Consider the following 18461-nt stretch of genomic DNA (forward strand, 5'->3'; position numbering starts at 1 on the left):
TTACCAAGGTGCTCTCGCAATGCACTTAAAAAGTGTAGTGTCTTGGGGGATTTTGTTTGTTGTCCTCCTTCTGCTGCACAGAAATAAAACTGGCTTAAAGAAATCCTCCTGAAATCTCTAACATGCCATCAGATGGGCACTGGCAGCTACAGCCACATGCTGAAGAATTTGTCATTTTACTTATAGGAAAAAAGGAGGGCAGCAGGAAACAAGTGAGATTTTGTAATATGAACTTAAGCTTTTAGCAAACCATTGAAAATGTAACCCCAGAATTCCATGTATTTTCTGGATTCTGTACAGTTTCCTATACTCTCCCACTTCTCTCCTTCCTCCACCTCTTCCCCACAGTTTGCAAAAGCAATCAACAGCACCTGAACTCACTCTCCAAATTCTTTCACTCCTTTTAGCAAGCCCTGTTCCTTCAAAGCTGCAGGCCCCAAATCCTCTCTTCTTCAAAGAGAACAGATTTCCACCCCACAAAGCCCCCAGATAAACACCACTGCCTCTTCCCCAGGAGTCGCTCCTGCTCCCACCTTCCCTTTCCCCCTGCCTGGCTCAGCATCTCTCCCTCTGCAGCCATGGGGAGCAGAGCAGCAGCTGCTGCTGGAGAAGCAGCACTGAAGGTTAGGAGAGCTGCCTGCTGCTCCCCTCCTAGGAAGAGCCTTGGAAGGAGTTGGTGCTGGCATATCACTTATCTGGAACTGGCTTTGAAACGCCACAACATTCCTGGATGAACAGATTGCTGGCAATCAGCAGGGAAAAAAAATAAAAAAAATACCCAAATCCACAAAACAAACAGAGGAGGCAGCCAGCCCTGAGCACTGCTCTGCTTTCAGCAGGGAGATTATCTGTGGGTTTGAGGTAACTGCACATGAGGAGTTTAAACACTCCCAGCTTCTCCCACATAATCACCTTTCCCTCTTTTCCCACTGGTTTTACCCCTGCGAGTTTTACCCCACACCTGTGCTCCATGCACATCCTCCCAGGGAGTTTGGCTCAGCCCTGACCTTGGTGTGTTTCCAGTGAAATCAACAGCGAAACTTAATTTGATTTTTGATGGAAAAATGAGCATCTTTGAAGTCATGTCCTTGATACAGATTTATTTAGGCAGGGAAATGTCACTTTCTGAATGCAAGGGCTATGAGAGTTTGGATTGGTGAAGAATTTTTTTTTTCAATTCTCCAGGTTTTACATTATTATATAATTTAGAGCAAGCCTGTTTGAAGGCCTCTAAAACATAAACCACTTCCTCTAAAAACATCAATCCACATTTCAGTATTTACAGACTGCAAAAGCTCCCTGATGAGGAAAACATCAGAGATGAGCAGGTTTAGATAAAGACCTGGCAATACATACAAGAGAATTATGGAAATAAACCATTAAGAAGAAATCATCACTTCCACATGCCTAAGACCACCTAGTACAGCAAGAGACTGGGACAGCTTTTCTCCTTACCTCTGGAGTGTTCTTCTTGAACTCACGACTTTGCTCAATAAGTTTTTTCCTGGACTGCTCACTTTCATCTTGCCGGTTCGCCAATATTGTTGCTGTGGTATCGAGCTCTCTCTGGGAAGAAAAAAAGAAACACAAAAAAAACCAAACAAAAATACAGTCAGAGCTCTGTTTGTCACAGAAATAATAATTTAAAAAAACCAACCAAAAAAACCTCATACGTGCATCATATCGTTGGGAATGTGGGGATGGAAGGGCTGGGGAGCAGCACAGAACAAGCACCAGACTTCCAGAGATCTGAGCTTTTGGATTCCATCTTGCAACCAAAATATCACCACTTTTCTCAAAACTGTTCCTGGCTCCACCCCAGCATCACATAGGACGGGAGCAATGGCACACAATACACTCCTCCTAATAAATTCCCAAGTCCAGTGAAGGTTACAGATCTTGGAAATATTCAAAGCAGGTTTCTTTTCACCTGTCTGCTTTTTAAAGGTACTGGTTTTCCTTGTTTTGAGTTACTCTATTATAAAAATTTATTTATTCAAATATTGGTTAACCTTATACTTGAATCTGGACTGGTTATGCTTCAGTCATTCCTAATCTCCTATGACATGCTGTATATAATTCCATACTGCCACTGCAGTGCTCTTTTCCATTTAACTCTTGCCTGATTTGAATACAAAATTGTCATTTCCTATTATTGGAATCTATTCCTCCAAGGTTATTAGCAGGTATCTCCCTTTCCTCTCTAAAACACATCTTTTTATAAGCATATATAAAACAAATATCTTATAAAAATATATGGTTTTATGGTACTTAATGCCAAAGTATCTTCCAACACTTTCTACTGAGCTGAAGCACAGGTCCCACTGTTTTCCACCTTCTTCCAAGTGTGTTATCCCCATCCCAATTCCTCCACTCAGTGCTGTGCCTCCAAATGTCACCATAATAAATTGAACGGGTCACTTATCAGTGCATAAACCAGCAACACTCAATCTTCTGTGTTAGTTTGTGCCTCTTCTGCAGTATTTCCACATAATATGAAAAAATAAAGGCAAATCCCCCCCATTCAGTTACAGACATCGTTCCCCAAGTCACTGGGAGAATCAAGAATTCATAAAAGAAATTTGGCACTGTTTTATCCTCTTATTAATACAAAAAGAGAAAAACCTGGCAATGAGAAAAGTGAGAACAAGGTGCTAGAGCAAGACTACCTTCACCTCATCCCTCTGCCAAGGTGCCTCCAACCTGCCTGCAAAACTCCCAATATTCTCCACCCGAAATTTGCCACGCTTCTGGAATTTGCTCATAACTCAACCACCCGTAAGGGACCAAAAGCAAAAACCTGGGACCTCCTGTCAGGTCTAATACCAGATCCCAAATAGGTGGCCAAGTTGCTGACTTGTTACTAGATACAAATAATACTGTCTAAATACTCTGAAAAAGCCTAATTCCTAATTTTAGATACATTTTTGAATGGGTAAATGTAAATCCTGGATGGATGGAAATGTGTCTTATGTAACTCCACGGTCTGACCTCTGGATGGAAAATAAAAAACCTTTTGAGTTCCCAAGACAAGAAGACCAATAGTTTTTTCCCCTTTAGGTTTATTACCATAAAATTACAGTTTTTTAATAAATACATGGACCACAGTTATCCTAATCCTTGGAAACCAGCTCAATATGACAAATGGATTTGAAGCCAAGCAGTGTGCTGGAACCAGTGACCTAAATATTGTCACTGAAATGCTTAAAAGTCTTTCTATATCTGACTTTGAGTAAAGAAACAGGGCAATATGTCCACCAGATCTTGCTTTGGAATTCTGTAACATATGTGAAATCTATTGCAGAAAAGTGGGAAATACTTAACAGTTGGATAAACCACATTTGAAATTCATCCTAGCTAAGTTTATGCAAGAAAAAAGAGCAACAGAAACCAATGTGGTTAAGCAGAACTATAAAGAGCAATATAACGGCTAAGCAGAAGGCTTTTAAAAAATATAAACAATCTGGTACGGCCAGAAACTTGGAAAACTATATTTAAAAAGGAAGCACACATTTAGAGCCAAGCAAAGAAAACACAAATCATGAAGTAAGAGGGAATTTCAGTGGAGCAAAGAACCAAGTGCTTTGGCTTTCCATATCGAGTGCTAGCAAGGAACATGAGCAATGGAAAAGCAAGACTTTTAAAGGCCTGTGCTTCCAAGTTCAGAGACAAGAAAGAAAAAGAACTGATTGAAAAATAATAATAAATTTCATATTTTATGCTACAATGAAGAGTCAGGTAGCAAATGACAAAGGGCTTTCCCACCCTCACTGCCTGATCGAGACTGGTGCCACAGTGCTCTTACAGCAGGCACCTTCCCATTGCTTCCTGAATTCCTTCTGGGACAGGTCTGAAAACATTTCCTTCTGTGACATATCAGGCAGAGATGTTGCCAAGGAGAGCTGCCAGCACAGCAAGGCACTGAGCTGTCTGACTCTGGGGGCTGGAGCCCACGAGCTCCAGATCTTGCACCGATCTGGAGATCGGTGAGACTGATCTGAGAGCATGAGATGCAATCCTGGCTGAGGAGAAGCAGGTATCTAACCCCTGATATAAAAGAAGGTATTAAATTTTCAAGCCATGTCATAGTTAATAAGACCCAAATGAAAACTGCTTGGAAAATTGCTAGTCTTTCTGTCCTGGCTTGATCTGAACCATGCACAATGCAAGTTTCATTTATTTAAATCTAATAATAGATACAGGATTACAACCCACAAGGACTAATGGCAGATTTTTCATACTTTTGTGATTTAATCTCATGAGATGGCCCAATCTTAAACAAAATATTAATGTGGTCAATGTATTATTTCTGCAAGCAAGCTCATTTTAAGGAGCAAAGAGTAGTAACTTCAATATTTCAAACCTCAGTACTGTGTAACACTCAGATGTAAACACTTTGCAATCACTCTCTAAGTAGATTACAAATAAAAGGAGATGCAATTCTGCACAGAGAGAAGTGTGTTGGAGAGTAAAAAACAGGAGCCCATGTCTCAGTATCATCCTTCACACCTTTGAAATCAAAAGGGTTCCAATGAAAAAAGCAAACAAAACCAGGGCTCAAAGGTGTTGCAGTGGTGACCTGGCTGTGGAAAGGATTCAAAGCCTGGAAGCTTCAATTCCACTGATTCCACACTGGCTAATGAACTTTCTGGCCCAAACCAGGCACCTGCAGAAAGGGAGTCACTGCTTGGAGCACATCTTGAGAGAACAAACAAAACCATTATCCCTCCCCCTGCCCCAAAGTCCCATCGATTTAGGGCAGGCACAGTTCAGAGTTAACTAAAGAACTCTCTCCAGGGTTTCTACTTTGACCCATTTCAACAAATTTACTGGGGGTGGGAGGGAGGCAGTGGGAGGAGAGGAGACAAGAAAGTCTTATGCTCCTCTGAGTGTGGGAGTCATTAGAAGCAGTCCCCAGAAAACAAACATTAAAAGCTTTCTTTCAGGCAGTATAAAACTAGGAAGGTCAATCCACTATCCAGTGTAACAACGATCACCTTGGAGTGAATTTATGTTCTCTCAGGTACTTTCAGACCCTTTTAGACTCCCTGTTCATCCTGCCTCTGTCACCCCAGGGTGACACGGCTGCATGGGACCCACCAGAGCAGAGGGAGCCTGCTGAAAACACCCCATCCTTCCCTTCCTGACTTCTCCCTGCTCAGGGCCCAGCTGCGCCCACGAGGAGCTGCACCATTCTAACAGGGAGGTGGGGAAACACAGCTGGAGTGAGGGAGGGGGCTGTGGAATCCCCCTTCTTGGCACCAGCCCTGCAATTAGGTTGACCTCAAGTAATTAGGAAACTGCAGGCTCACTGCAGGAGAGTTTCAAGGTTGTTTTCCTTTACGGCTGACATGTCTTTGCCTACCAGATGCATTCTTTGATAATCACCCAGCAGCAGGTCTGCACCACTGACCACTTCAGCACAACAAGGCCTTTCCTTGCCATAATAAGAAGATTCAAGTCAGCCCTTCCGTGCCTGGGAGCTGCTGGGTGGCTGCTCTCAAAGGTGAGCCCTAAAAATTACTCACTTAGGAAAACAGTTTCGGAAAGAAATGGAACTTTCTTGGCTATTTATGAAGTTTCTGTTCCCTTATCCACTCCTAACAGTTATTGGACACTGCCCTGCCATGGGCATTTCACAGCCAAAGAAACTACCACACTTCAGCATCCCAATTCCCCCAAAAGCTGCTCCAGCAACAATAACTAGTCCTTAGTCTCTGCTTTGCACCAGTTTTCCCATGGCCCCCATGAAAGAAGTTACAAAAACCTGTAATTACCATCTAAAAGTACTGTGACATAACTGTATTCCAAACTTTTGTAATTCTCCTGAATTTAAATGTTTAATTCTTGCTGCATTTATGTGGTGCAAGAAACACATATCACAACTTGAAGACAAACTGATTATTTCCTGGTAGGCTTTCAGACATGGATGTAAAGCCCAAGGTGTGGCTTTTGAAAGTCTTAAGGATGGCTGCAGAGATTAACAGGACACCAAGAAGAATTTTCTTCATAGAAAAGGTGCTCAAAGCATTGGAATGGGCTGCCCAGGGAGGTGGTGGAGTCCTCATCCCTGGAAAGGTTCAAGAAACAACTGGATGTGGCACTCGGTGCTCTGGTTTAGTTGTCAAAGTAGAGATCAGTCACAGGTTGGATTTGATGATCTCAGAGGTCTTTTCCAACCTTAATGATTCTGTGATTCACCATAAACCTCACTGTACCTATTACAAGGACTGACACAAACCACAACTTCACGTAGATTAGGAATTTTCTACCAGTAAATGCAGCATTAACCACTTCCCCCGAAATCCTATTTCTGTGCACTTCAGGTATTTCCCTTTATCACCAGTTCAATCAGTTTCCCAGCCTACTGATAATCTGCTACTGAATGGAGATTCTGGAAGTTTCGTTTCTGTTTTCATCCTCTCACAGGATTGCATTTATCAGATCTATCAAAGCTCTCAATGTAGATTTTTGCAATCTTTAATTTCCTATTAAAGGAGAATTTCCCGGTGCCAAGATGGCACCAGTGCAGAAACGTCTTGCACAACTCTGCACACTTGCCTTGGGGAAATTTTACATTTTCCTGACTGCTCCATGAGGCAATGGACCCTTCAGTCTCAAACCCCCATCATTTGCACCTCTCCAGAAGCCAAGCTATGGATTATATATGTATTTCAGAAATATTTCAGAAATATTTCAGAAATTATAAATTTGCAGGCTTGGTGTGTTCCTCTGGAACAAACAAAGCCACGTTCACCTGATAAAGCTCTACATTATCACTGGGGGAGAAACCACAGAGCTGACATTGGGAATTTTTATTAATGTCTGTTTTGACTGTAAAAGGCAGCCCCAGTTCAAAGCTGAAAGTGCTTAGAAAAGTAAAACACTGTAAGGATCCTGTGAGCAGAGTTTGTGTCAGCCTTGCTGTAAAGCCCCTTTCTAAAACAAGCAGAAGGGAAGACCAGACAGTTCAACAAGAGCACAACATCTCAAGAACCACGATCCCATCTTACAACTCAGCAGTGACTGCTGAACAAATAACAAAGACCAGAATACCTGGAATTTACACTCCCAGAGGAAGGAAAAAAAAATAGTAAAAACCCACAAACATTAAAACACATTTCTTAGGAAGCATTTTGCCACTTGGCAAAGTGATGCAAATACCTTTTGCATGTAGAATTAGTTAGAAAATTTCAATAAACACATTTTATTTCCGCATACTGAAGTAATTTGACTCCAAATGAAGTTTTAAAACAAGCTTTAACTGGAACAAATTTCGGGCTCTACACAATGCTTTTGGGACAGGGAGTCAACGTGTGTGGTGGCCACTGCATAAAACAAAGAGAGCAAGAACAGAGGTGCTAATGGAGCCATCAATAAAATTATCTTAATTAGCAGGCTACTGAAAAAAATATATATAATAAAAAAGGAAAATGTAAAAAAGAAAGGGTGTTGTGGCTTTGTCAGCTCACAACAGGAACAGCCAGTGCCACAAAATGTAAGCAAAGCCTATCAAATTATCCTGCAAGAGGGCAAAAGGTAGCACTGGCTGTTCAAAAGGAGCTACAATCAGCAGAAAGAAGCCACACAAATATTGATGCCAGCAACAAATGCACTGTGAGGGGAAAAGCTTGGCAGTGCCAGAGCCAAGGTGATTATTCCTGTCTTTTCTTCTACACCTCGAATTCAAAACTTTTTAGAAAATGCAAAGAACTGGAGAGTGTCCAATGCCAAAGGTCTCGACTGAATAAGCCTTTTCTCTCACTCAAGAAAATAATGAAATATTGCCTATTTCTTTCAAAAGGTAGTTTTTCTTTCTCCAGCATTATTTACTCTCTTTTTCCATCCTCCTCAAAGGCAGGAGCAGAATGACTGCACAAGTCCCAGCCCTGAGGGCCTCCAGCCCTGCTCACAGTGGCCCAGGTGGGTGATGTGCTCTGACCTCTCTCCTGAAATAAGGCTCAGGCTTCACCCACAGCACCTTCAACCTTCACCCCAAAGCTTCTCTCCTGTTCCTCAGTTTCTACCCCAGATTAATCCCTTTGTTCCTGCCATGTTCACCCTCACCTCAGCCCTACAGCAGCACCATTTGCCTTGAGCATTAGGTGAGCTCAAAAACCACTTTAAGGGTGGATTTTAGCAGAGCCAGCAGCACTCCCTGCTCTCTGCATCCCCCAGCCGGCTCCTTTCCCAGCCTTCTCCCGAGCTGCTCTCCCACAGAAGCTCCACAGTGTGAAACCACCAGCTTCCATTACCTCACCCCCAAGACCCGCACTTTGGGCTCCATACCCGCCGGAGAATCTGTCAGCAAACCCACTCCACCAGCTACTTAACACCCTGCTGGGTTTTGCATTGCAGCTCATCACACTTTGGAAGGACATAAATTTCCTAAAAAAGTGAGTGTTTGCTGGGGGAGAGGGCTCCCTTGGTTTTGCAAGCACAGCACTATCCCCAGGCAGGCTGCGGCTCCCGTCCCGCTGGGGAGCTGCTGACAGCTTCACCCACTTCCCACACCAGCATTTTCACACTCTTCCACTTAAAAGCAAAAGTTCAGTACCCACAAGGGAAAAAGCCAAAAAAGTAATGAGTTAATTTAAGTGTTGGTGCAGTGAGGCTTCCCAGAAGGGATTTCAGATGGATATAGCGAGGGGACAGTGGGAAGCGGTGAGGGCAATCTGCTCGCCCACCATCCACTGGCTGTGGTGTAAAATCACAATACAGCCCTGAGAGCACCTGATCAACTGCCCTGTGCTGCCTTTCTACAGAGAAAATTAACTTCATCATGTACTTGCTGGTTAATCACTGTGAAATAAATAATTAAAAAAAAGCGCCTCAGCTTAGTAATTGTGACTTTCAGGGCAGCTACAGGGTGGTAGGGATTCAAACTGCATCATCTTCTGCCAAATGAAATAAATTATGGGAAACCAAAGGAAATTCACTGCTGCTTGCACAGCCCTTGCCTGGGCAAGACCCAGTGTAAAGTCCATCTGCTTGACCTCCTGTCTCACTGGTTGGTCAAAGGCTGACCAAAGCACAAAGCCAGCTGACCATACTGACCATAGCTCTGCCCACAGCACAGCAGCCAATTACCCCCTGGCTGAAGTAAAAACCACAATGTGGAGATCATGGGTCTCACCAGGGCCAGGCTGCCCTTCCCATCCCCTCCACTTCTGTCACAGGCAGTAGGGGCAGGAGGAATGTCCCCTGTCCCCTCCCCAGCCCTCCACACACTCAGGGAATGGAGAAGGACACAGAGGGAAAACCAACAGCTCAACCACATTTCTGATCCCAGCAAACTGAGAGCCAGGAGATGCACAGCACCCATGATCCACAAATGAAAATTTTGGTAGACGATTTAAAAAGGAATCTTGGCCCTTAAATTCGAAAAACATAAAAGAAAAGGCAATGAACTGATAAATAAGTACAAACTACTGAATGCACTGCTCTTGCCATTTGTCTGAAGCCCAAATGCAGCAGCCCATGCTCAGCTGGAAGGGGATTATGCTGCCATTTTGTAATAACACACCTTCAGCAAATGTCTTACTTCCAAGAAAGATCGGATTCATGAGCTACATTAAATAATTCTTTTGACCACAGATCAAAGTAAAACGTAGCCTTAAAAGAGTGGTTTAAATATCAGAAAGTTCAAGTCTTTAACTAAGCTCTGTTACATCATTTACAGGATTGAGTTACTCCTCTTTCCAGCCTAAGCTGTGCTGGTAAATGAAGCATGACCAGGCTTTAAGCAAGACACGTCCTGTAACACACACCAGGATTTATAACTCGCTGTACAGGTTGCCACCAATAAATCAATAATATATATATACACACACAGGTGTGTTTCAGTGTGAGTTCTGGGAACTTGCTGTTTGAAAAAAGAAAAAAACAACAAAAAAACTTCAAGCTTTTTTATTTTTATTCAAAATGAAAATGAACTCGTTGCTCAGCTTTTAGTCAACTTCTCCCAACTCCTAATTATGCTGTCTTCTAGAACAAAAATTCACAATTTTTCTTTGATGAAATGTGTTATTAATTTTAATTTTTTTAACAAGGTTAACATTATAGACTGAGTCCATCCCAGCCACCACTCAATAATCCTTCAGTCTACAAATGCAATTTCCAATCTCAAAGCTCCTTCAGCTGTTTCCTAACATTGGGATATAAAATATTTACCAACGAAAGTACAAATACACACTGAAAAAGCAACCTAAAAATACTTTTAAAACCACATTTCAATAAAGTAATTCCTTCAGGGATGGGAAAAAATTACCATGAACTTGAACTAATCACCTCGTGCTTTGCTCCTTTCTCATGTTTTTGGGCATTGCAGAAATGGGATAATGGATGAATAAACCATCCTACCATGACAAACTTGGCTTGGAAAGATGGGGCTCGGCATAACTTGGAATTTTTTGTTGTTGTAAGTTTAAAATCTTAAGCCACAGGCATGTACCCTGGGGAAAACCTATAAAATATATAATGGAAATGCTGTCCAGTGGCTCCCTTCTAGCAGACCAAATTTCGCCTCCCCTTTTACTGATCCAGGGACATATTTAAATTCTGATTTTCCCTTTCACTGGAGGTCTTTGCTCCCTGTGGAGCAGCAGCCCCATGGAGCAGTGGGCACGGGACAGGGACGCAGAGGAAGCTGGACGGGGAACTCGTGTTCAGAAATCAAGTCGTAACAAAAACAAGATCAGAAGAAAATTACTGGCAAATGAAATTGCTGTTTGATAAACAATTTAAGCAGGAAGAGTATTTGGCAGAGGGTTTCCAGGGAACGGTCCTTGACTCCTGACTAACATGCTTCCTCCCTTGGTCGGAGTTTGTTGACTTTCTGGGCATTGCTGTGAGGTTTAGGCAGTTTCCCATGATGGCAAAAATACAGCTTTTTTTGAGAAGCTGCCTGTGAATGCAATTGGTGGATGTTTTCTAAAAAATTATAGATATAAATAGGAAACAAGAAAGCAACAATTTCTTTATTTAGGCTTTTCCTACTACTAAAAAGTCCCATTTAGGCATCTTAGTATCCTTTCTGATCTAAATCCCAAACACTGACTCAGTTTGGCACAACAACACACGATGAGAAATGTATATCTGGCATTAAATGCCAATAGCAAACGTGACATATTTTAGACAACTAAAGAGAAGACCAGATTTTGAAGCTTTTCAGAGATTTTTTTTTTTTACATTTAATCTGGATGATTACAGTCCAGCATAAACAGATACCAGCCCCACTTGATGCTGAACTGAAATCAAGAGGCAGAGGCGGTGGAATGCAGAATGCCTTTTCTAGGTGTTTCCCAACAACATATTGCAGTACTTAGTTAAGCTCATTTTCTGTGACATGAAAAGGAAAATAGCAGAATTGACTCATGAAGTAAAATTAGCTGATGTACAGTCACAAGGAGGCTGGATTGGAGTTGACAGCAGCCAGAACTGCATTTAACAAAAACTAACATGCTTCATGCTAATAATGGTGCTGGTTCAGAGCCACAAGGACTATTCTCTGTATTTTTAACATGGACTGACTGTTTTTAAACCAACATTTCCAATAGCATACCCTAAACTGTACATCAGGAAATATTTAAAGACCTTCCAGAAGTGATGTATTACGAAAGGCATTTATAAAATAGTTTTTTAAACGCTGCAAATCTTGCATTTCCAATCAGGAGATGCCTCCAAAGAGGCACCAGGTCATGGACAGCCAATATCTACTTGCTCCATGATCACAACTAAGGTAGACAGGACAGCTAAACCACTTTTTTAACCAGAAAAAAAAATGTTTGCTGATAATTTACAGAATTCCTCCACTATTCACTGTAACAAATCACCCTAGAATGAAAACAACAGATTTAGCTGCAGTGGCACTGTCAACCTCGCTATGATACACTGGCACTAAAAAGTCCTTAATTTTGGCTATCAAATACAATTTCAATTTCTTGCACTTTAGGGCAGTAAAAACAATCCTGTGAAGACTGTGTTTACAATCCCGCAGTAAAGAATGCAGCTGTCTCAATCAGTGCTGATTGTCTGTTAATTAGCTCAGTTTTACAAGCTGATGGAACAGATTACTTCATTCCCTCCCCACACTCAGAAAGAAACTACAAATACAGTTATCTCCAATACAGTAATTTTTGCTTCCCGACAGTTTGGGGAGGTAGATGATGTAGCAGGGACACAAAGTGATCTCATTACCAAGAAATAATCTATGTTTGTGTCTTTGCCAGGCACTCTGTCATACAGCGATTTTCAGTCCATATATAAATGCACACACATCTCTCTCTCCTATATGAAAACTGAAATAAAGAGCACCCGCTTTCTGATAAAATGGAAATAACTCCCTTCTCTTTTGCTGTGGCTGAAACCAAGTAGCAGATCTTCAAGATGCCTTCCAAGGCAACTGTTTTATGATTCTAGGATTATCAGAGTCCTTTAGGAACAAAAGTCCTCACGAACAATTTCCTGTCTATATTATATATTTAATCAGAAACACATTTTTGACCCCAAACCAGTACTGAACTTTGTGACCTAGAGCAGCAAACTGCAGGCTTTTAGTGAAGAGCCTGAAGTTGCTGTTGCCATTCTCTGTCCCCGTGTGCTTTTTCAGCAAACCACAAATAAATAGCTGGGTTACCTCTGAGCTACTCTCTCAGATTCACTGCCTCTAGTACCTCATCCTTTATCTAGACACTCTTGAAGAGAAGCCAGATTTTAGCTTTCATATATGCAGACAAGAGGTTGGACACCCTCATCCAAATGCCAGCAAACACTTCTGCTGAGAAAACTGATGGAACACTATAAAGCCCCAGGACTGACAATATGAAACCGATCCAAAAATGCCTTTTTTGAGATGACACAACATGCTACACATTGTATCAAACAATAGAGGTTTCACTTTGAAACTGATTTTCTTTCTTGCTCAGTTTAGATCCTTCATGATTAGGAAAAGATGAAAAAAAGATGCGGCTAAAGAACATCTATGTATTTAAAAGAAAACTCATTTCTGGGTGTACGTGTAGCTACTAAGCTTATTGCAAAAGCAGCAAGTGAACAAATATGAAACTCCACAAAACTATGGAATTATCAGACCACCAGAGCTGGGTTTTGGAAGTGTATCTGGGTGATAAGTACAAAGAATAATCTAAATAAAAAAGTAATTTTTTTTTCTACACAAAGACATCTGTAGACATCTGCTCTAACAGCAACATCCCAGAGAGCCTGAACCTCTTAAGGATTTTCAGATTTCAATACACAAAAAATGTGAGAGTTTAATTTTTGCATTATGGACAGGCATCCAAAGCAGATGACTGAGAAGACCTTGCAGAAAATTCTCAGTGCAGAACCAGCACTGGGGGAAGAGAAAGCCTGAAATGCAGTGGTCACCTCAGGTTAGAGATGTAAACCTGGACAATGAGGGAACCAACAACCACCAACTAGTGCCTGAGTATTTTTTCAGCTATTGTTTTTCATTTAAGTTTAGCTAACTCATATTTCTCAACCCTATCAGCACTTCTTTCCCAACACCTAGCAAAAAGACATTTAGAATATGATCCTGACTTCCCAAAGTTCTTCTGCAGGCCAGAATAAAAATGGAGGGGAGGGGTGTGTTAGGTTTTGTTGGGAGGTTAGTTGGTTGTGCATTTTCTAACCAAAGGTTTTATTCTGATACTTCTCTGGTATGTTTTGTTGTCTGTCCCACTCAGACCTGAGGACATCTGGGTTGGCTTCGCCTCTAAACACCAAACAAAACACCTTTGCTGAACATGCAGCATCAAGTGCTGCATTTACATCCCTGACTTTTACTGCTACTCCAACGCTTCCTTGGCTTTCACGTGCCAGGGCACAGACAGTTACAGCCCTAGGAAGTTTCAGCAGAGTTCCTCTTGAACTGCTGCCATCCCCTTGGCTGCCTGGCGTTGCGACATCCCAGTTGCATCCCGGTCTCTTCCCACACGGGGAGGAGGCAGAGGTGTGAGAACGCTGGGGACCAGGGCTTGGGGCTGCAGGGGAATCCAACCAGGCACTCACAAGAATGGCAGATTCCTGCTGGAAAACAGCAGTTTGGGAAGGGATAGCTGCCTGCTATCCCTGTAAACGAGGCACTGCTGGTGAGCCCTCAGTGCTGTTCCGTGCATCATCTCTGTGTTACCTGACTGTAAATCAATCTTTAATCTTTGTGCTCCACGTGCAGTGATCCACCTGCAGCTGCAGAAGAAAAATCCCCAAAGCCTTTCCTCCATCCCCCTCAGTAGGACACTGTTTAGGGTGAACTGGCTCAGGTTTGCTGTGAGATGGACCTTGAAACGCTGGGAAATGTTTGGGAAGAAGCAAAGAGTGTTACCTCAGTCACTTCTCCAGGGCACCACCATTACAGAAGCTACAAGGCAAAACAACCACCTACACACACTTTCCTATTTTTGTGTAAAGCCTCACTTGATCTGCTCCTCTATCCTCCATGCTTCGATACATTTCTAGACAGATAGATTATGCTCTGAAAAATTGTCCATGATAAAAGGGGAGAGGCTAAGGTTGGGAACTATGCTTTCAAGGCAGTACAGTTTCTTCTGTGTCTCTGCCCAGACAATAACAGAGATAGCAAAAATCACCAACACTTAGATGAGAAATAGACTCCTCCTTGCCCAGCTATCCACAGGGACTGCAGCACTGCCAGTCCTGCTCCCCCATTACCAAGGGTAGAGGATATTTAGAGAAATGATGCAAAATGCCTTTCCTTCTTTTGACACTCCTGCAGCGTGCCCTAATCTTGTGCTTTAATCCAGCCCTTTGTGGGTAAGGAATAAAGCCACTGCTGCATTTTTATACTGACTATGCACATCAGTCAAAAAAACCCAAATATACAAAGTGCCCTAAATAGTCAGCCAAAACAGAATGACAAAATTACACATTACTTCTGTCATTACATGCTCTCCTTTACCATATGTCTAAGGTAAGCAGAATGCCACCTTCATAATGGATTCAGCCCTGGAGTAAGGCTGGACTGCTGAGCCTGGTGAACCTGAGGTAACACTCCATCACTTATTTACTGCATCTCTAAAGCATTTCAGATTCTAAGCTGAATATATATTTCACACAGTACCAAAACTTTTAAATATCCACAGGAAGATTTCATTTTTATAGGCAATAAACATTAAATCTAAAGGACTGGAACATAAAAAGTGTTTTAATACCATATAAATCACCTTTCCCTAGACAGAATAAATCTCTGAAGGTTTTAAGGACTGCAATATAAATTTTTATGGCAAATTATCTACATAGGAATTACTTGCACGAGATGCACTTTCACTTCTCCCTCTCATTTGCATAGTGCTGACAATCTTTTCAATCAAAACGTTCAATCCAATTTGGGAAGTCCAGAACACAATGTGCAGCAATGCTGGGCTAAATTTTAGCTGGGTGCTTGGTTCCTCCTCCTCTTCCTCAGGAGTTTCAAATACAGAGGCTGGCTTTGCACAGGTAAAACAGCAGTATGTAAAAATTAAGGCTTAGATGAGTAGCTACGTCCTTCTGCAAAGCACTTGTTGACTTTACTAACACAGGGGCCTTCTACAAGGCCTGGCAACTAAGAGCTCATGTCATGCTGCAAGAAACACTCTGCTAAAGCAAAGAGTGACACAATCTGAATTGGGAGGGTCTGGATTAAGGAGGAACAGCCAAAATCATTCTTTGGGATGCTCAGGAGGGGCGTTTTCATTGCAAAGTTCCAGCACTGAGAGGTCACGATGGGGGAACCTCATCTGTGGGGAGCCCCAGTGCTCTGCAAGGACAAAGACACAGAATGGGAGACTGGCCCTTCTCAGGCAGGACATCAAACATCACACTGGAGATTCCTCCCATCCAACGTGCCCACAAGGGCAGGACCTCTCCTTTGGATGCTCCCAAAAGAGCCCAAACCAAAGGAGATGACACCTTCAGTTGGGTGTCACAGCTCTGACTTCCAGCTCACCAATTAATAACAACAGAAGGTGAGAGGCTCAGTCTTTTTCCTGGTGAAACAATAAGAGCTCATTCCCAAGAGCTTCTGTCCGGGCCTGTTGGCACAAACAAGCACAAGATGTGCAATTCCTGGGTCTCCAAGCACACCCATCCTGAAAGGCCAGGCTCCCTAGAGGTGTGGTGTACCACTGTTACCAAAAATACTCAGGTTTATTCACCGTTTCATTACAGCAAAAAAAATGTGCTGACAAGGACTCTCACAAAAACGGGCAGAATTAGTTCTTGGAAAACCTCCTGTTGCCTTGGAGTCGGGTCTGAAATGTGCTCAGGATTTCACCAGGTCCTCCCCTCGAGGGAAATCAGGGTAACGTGCAAAGTTAAAGCACCTGAAGAACAGCAAAGTCACAAGGGAAAAGGAAAAAAAAAAAAAAAAAAAAGAAAGAAAAAAAATAGGAAGTATAGGAAGTTTGCAAAGACAGCTAAGAATAGCACTGCTTCATTTCCAATGTATATTTCCCTTAGAAAATATTTTCGGGACTTCTGTCCTACCAATCAAATTAAGATAACAGAGCAGAGGAAGAAACACAAGTCGGCTCCCAGACGGTTTCCTATGCTTCAAAGGTATTTATTTAATAAGTACCATGTATGGATGAAATGAGATCATCAGCCCAGTCATAAGATGGTTCTCCAAATTTTTAATGAAGCCCTGCAGTGTGTGATTTACAGAGTGATGGTTGGTGCTGCAGGAGTGCCCCAGGACTCAGAGGGTGTGAGATTTCTGCTCCAGGAGGGGAGGGAAGAGACCACTGAAAGGCAGGAAAGTCAGGGACTTGCAAATTAAAAAATTACAGGGTCATTTCCAAGACACAGAGTTTTGGCCAATGAAATGAGGTATTTGCTTTCTATCTGATGAAGAAGTGAAGTGACATAAAGCTTTCTTCCATATGATTTCACAAGCTTTTATTACTTTCCTGAATTATCTTTGAATCTAGAGGATGGAATATTATTTTCTTTTGAAATATCAGGTTGTTGCTAGTCTTCCCACTTGTACAATCCACAAAACTTATTAACATTTTCAGTAATTAATGCTAATACTTGAGAAAAAAAGCCATTGTGTTAAGAAATGCTTTAACAAGATCAAGAAAGAAAACAAGTGCTTCTCAGACTGTACATAATTTATTTTGTTACATTTTTTTTTCCACAAAAAAATCAAGCAGGGACCACATATCACTGTGTTCAGCACTCATCCTCATTATTCTCTTTTCTCTCTTCCCCAACAAGTGCAAATTTTACAAAAACATTTCTTTTCTTCACCACAGAAAACTAAACACTTCACAGATCAGTTCCTCTCCGAACTTCCCTTTTGGGGGCAGGGAAAAAAAAGGGGAGGAAAAGAATTTTTGGGCTTTTCTCTGCCCAAACTCTTAAACAGTTTGATAGACAGACTTTTCTTTTGAATCCAGGCCTAATTTATTTTAATTGGGCCTGTGCAAGGATGAGTTTGAATGCTCCAGCATCACAAATATTTCTATGTGAGGCCCACAGTGATGCAGCTTTGCCAGGGGGACATCAAGGCTGGCTCACCTGGCTCTCCAAACAGTGTAAGGGCACTTGGATGAGTTCAGCATGCAGGAGCAAGAACCAGGACTTCACTTTCAGTCAGGCTGATGAACTTAATCATACTGGAACCAAGACATACTGAACTGGAAAGTCTGACTCAAGTTGTGGCTGCTTTCCCAAACAGATCATGAAAGAATATTCAGCCCTAAACTTAGAGCAGCTCAACTATGTATTTTATAGGATATTTATCTATGAATCAGCAGATCACAGACTTGAAGGCCAGACATTCTTCCCACTCCAGCTTTTAGTCATTTGATCAGGAGAGCCAAGAAAGAACACGCTGAAGAAGTTTATACCAGTTCTTTTCAGAGGGGGAAAAAAAACTGAAAGGTTAAAAAAATTTAAATAAATAAGGAAATCAGCAAGCCTGAAGCTAGAAAATAGAGACATTCCAGCACAAAGCAGCAGGGATCTGGAATGCCAAGGCAAGCCACGCTTGCTGCTTTGGGGTGGGGTGGAGGGCATCTCTAAAATAACTACCTTTTAAGTAGGCTGAGCTCACTGTCAACCCCCCTGGCTAAAGCACACAACCAAAAGGCAAGTAAATTCCTTGGAAAATGAATAATTTTCAATATGAACTGAAAGTTGAACAAAGGTTGGGCCCATGGGTCAGGAGAGGCCCTTCAAGCCCACAGAATTCATAAGAATTGTGGAGCACAAGCTGACAGATATGACTCTGTTCCTCCAGCCCCTCTCCTCACATAAACTCACTACATTCCTTCACCACAGTGAGAGTTTCCACCCAGAAAAACCTCCCAGTAGAAAAAAAAAAAAAAATAAAGTGCACAGACCATTGTACATCTTGCTCTAACCTGGCAACAGAAGGTGGCACAGAGTGCTTGGTGTTTTGGGAAGTGAGTTGTTTCTGTCCACTAAAGTGTGAT

General features: G+C 42.1%; 1 protein-coding gene across 5 annotated transcripts in view; it reads right to left on the reverse strand.

Moving 5' to 3' along the window:
- CUX1 (cut like homeobox 1) overlaps positions 1 to 18461 on the reverse strand; it is a 271503-nt gene that overhangs the window by 219971 nt on the left and 33071 nt on the right. For all 5 annotated transcript variants that reach the window (XM_083875168.1, XM_083875167.1, XM_083875166.1 and 2 more), the window contains exon 2: positions 1456 to 1566. In XM_083875168.1, coding sequence (XP_083731294.1) covers positions 1456 to 1566 — 111 coding nt within the window. The remainder of the gene's footprint in view (positions 1 to 1455; positions 1567 to 18461) is intronic.

This window comes from Zosterops lateralis (genome assembly GCF_965231275.1).
Source record: "Zosterops lateralis genome assembly, chromosome: 19".
Classification (NCBI taxonomy): Eukaryota; Metazoa; Chordata; class Aves; order Passeriformes; family Zosteropidae; genus Zosterops; species Zosterops lateralis.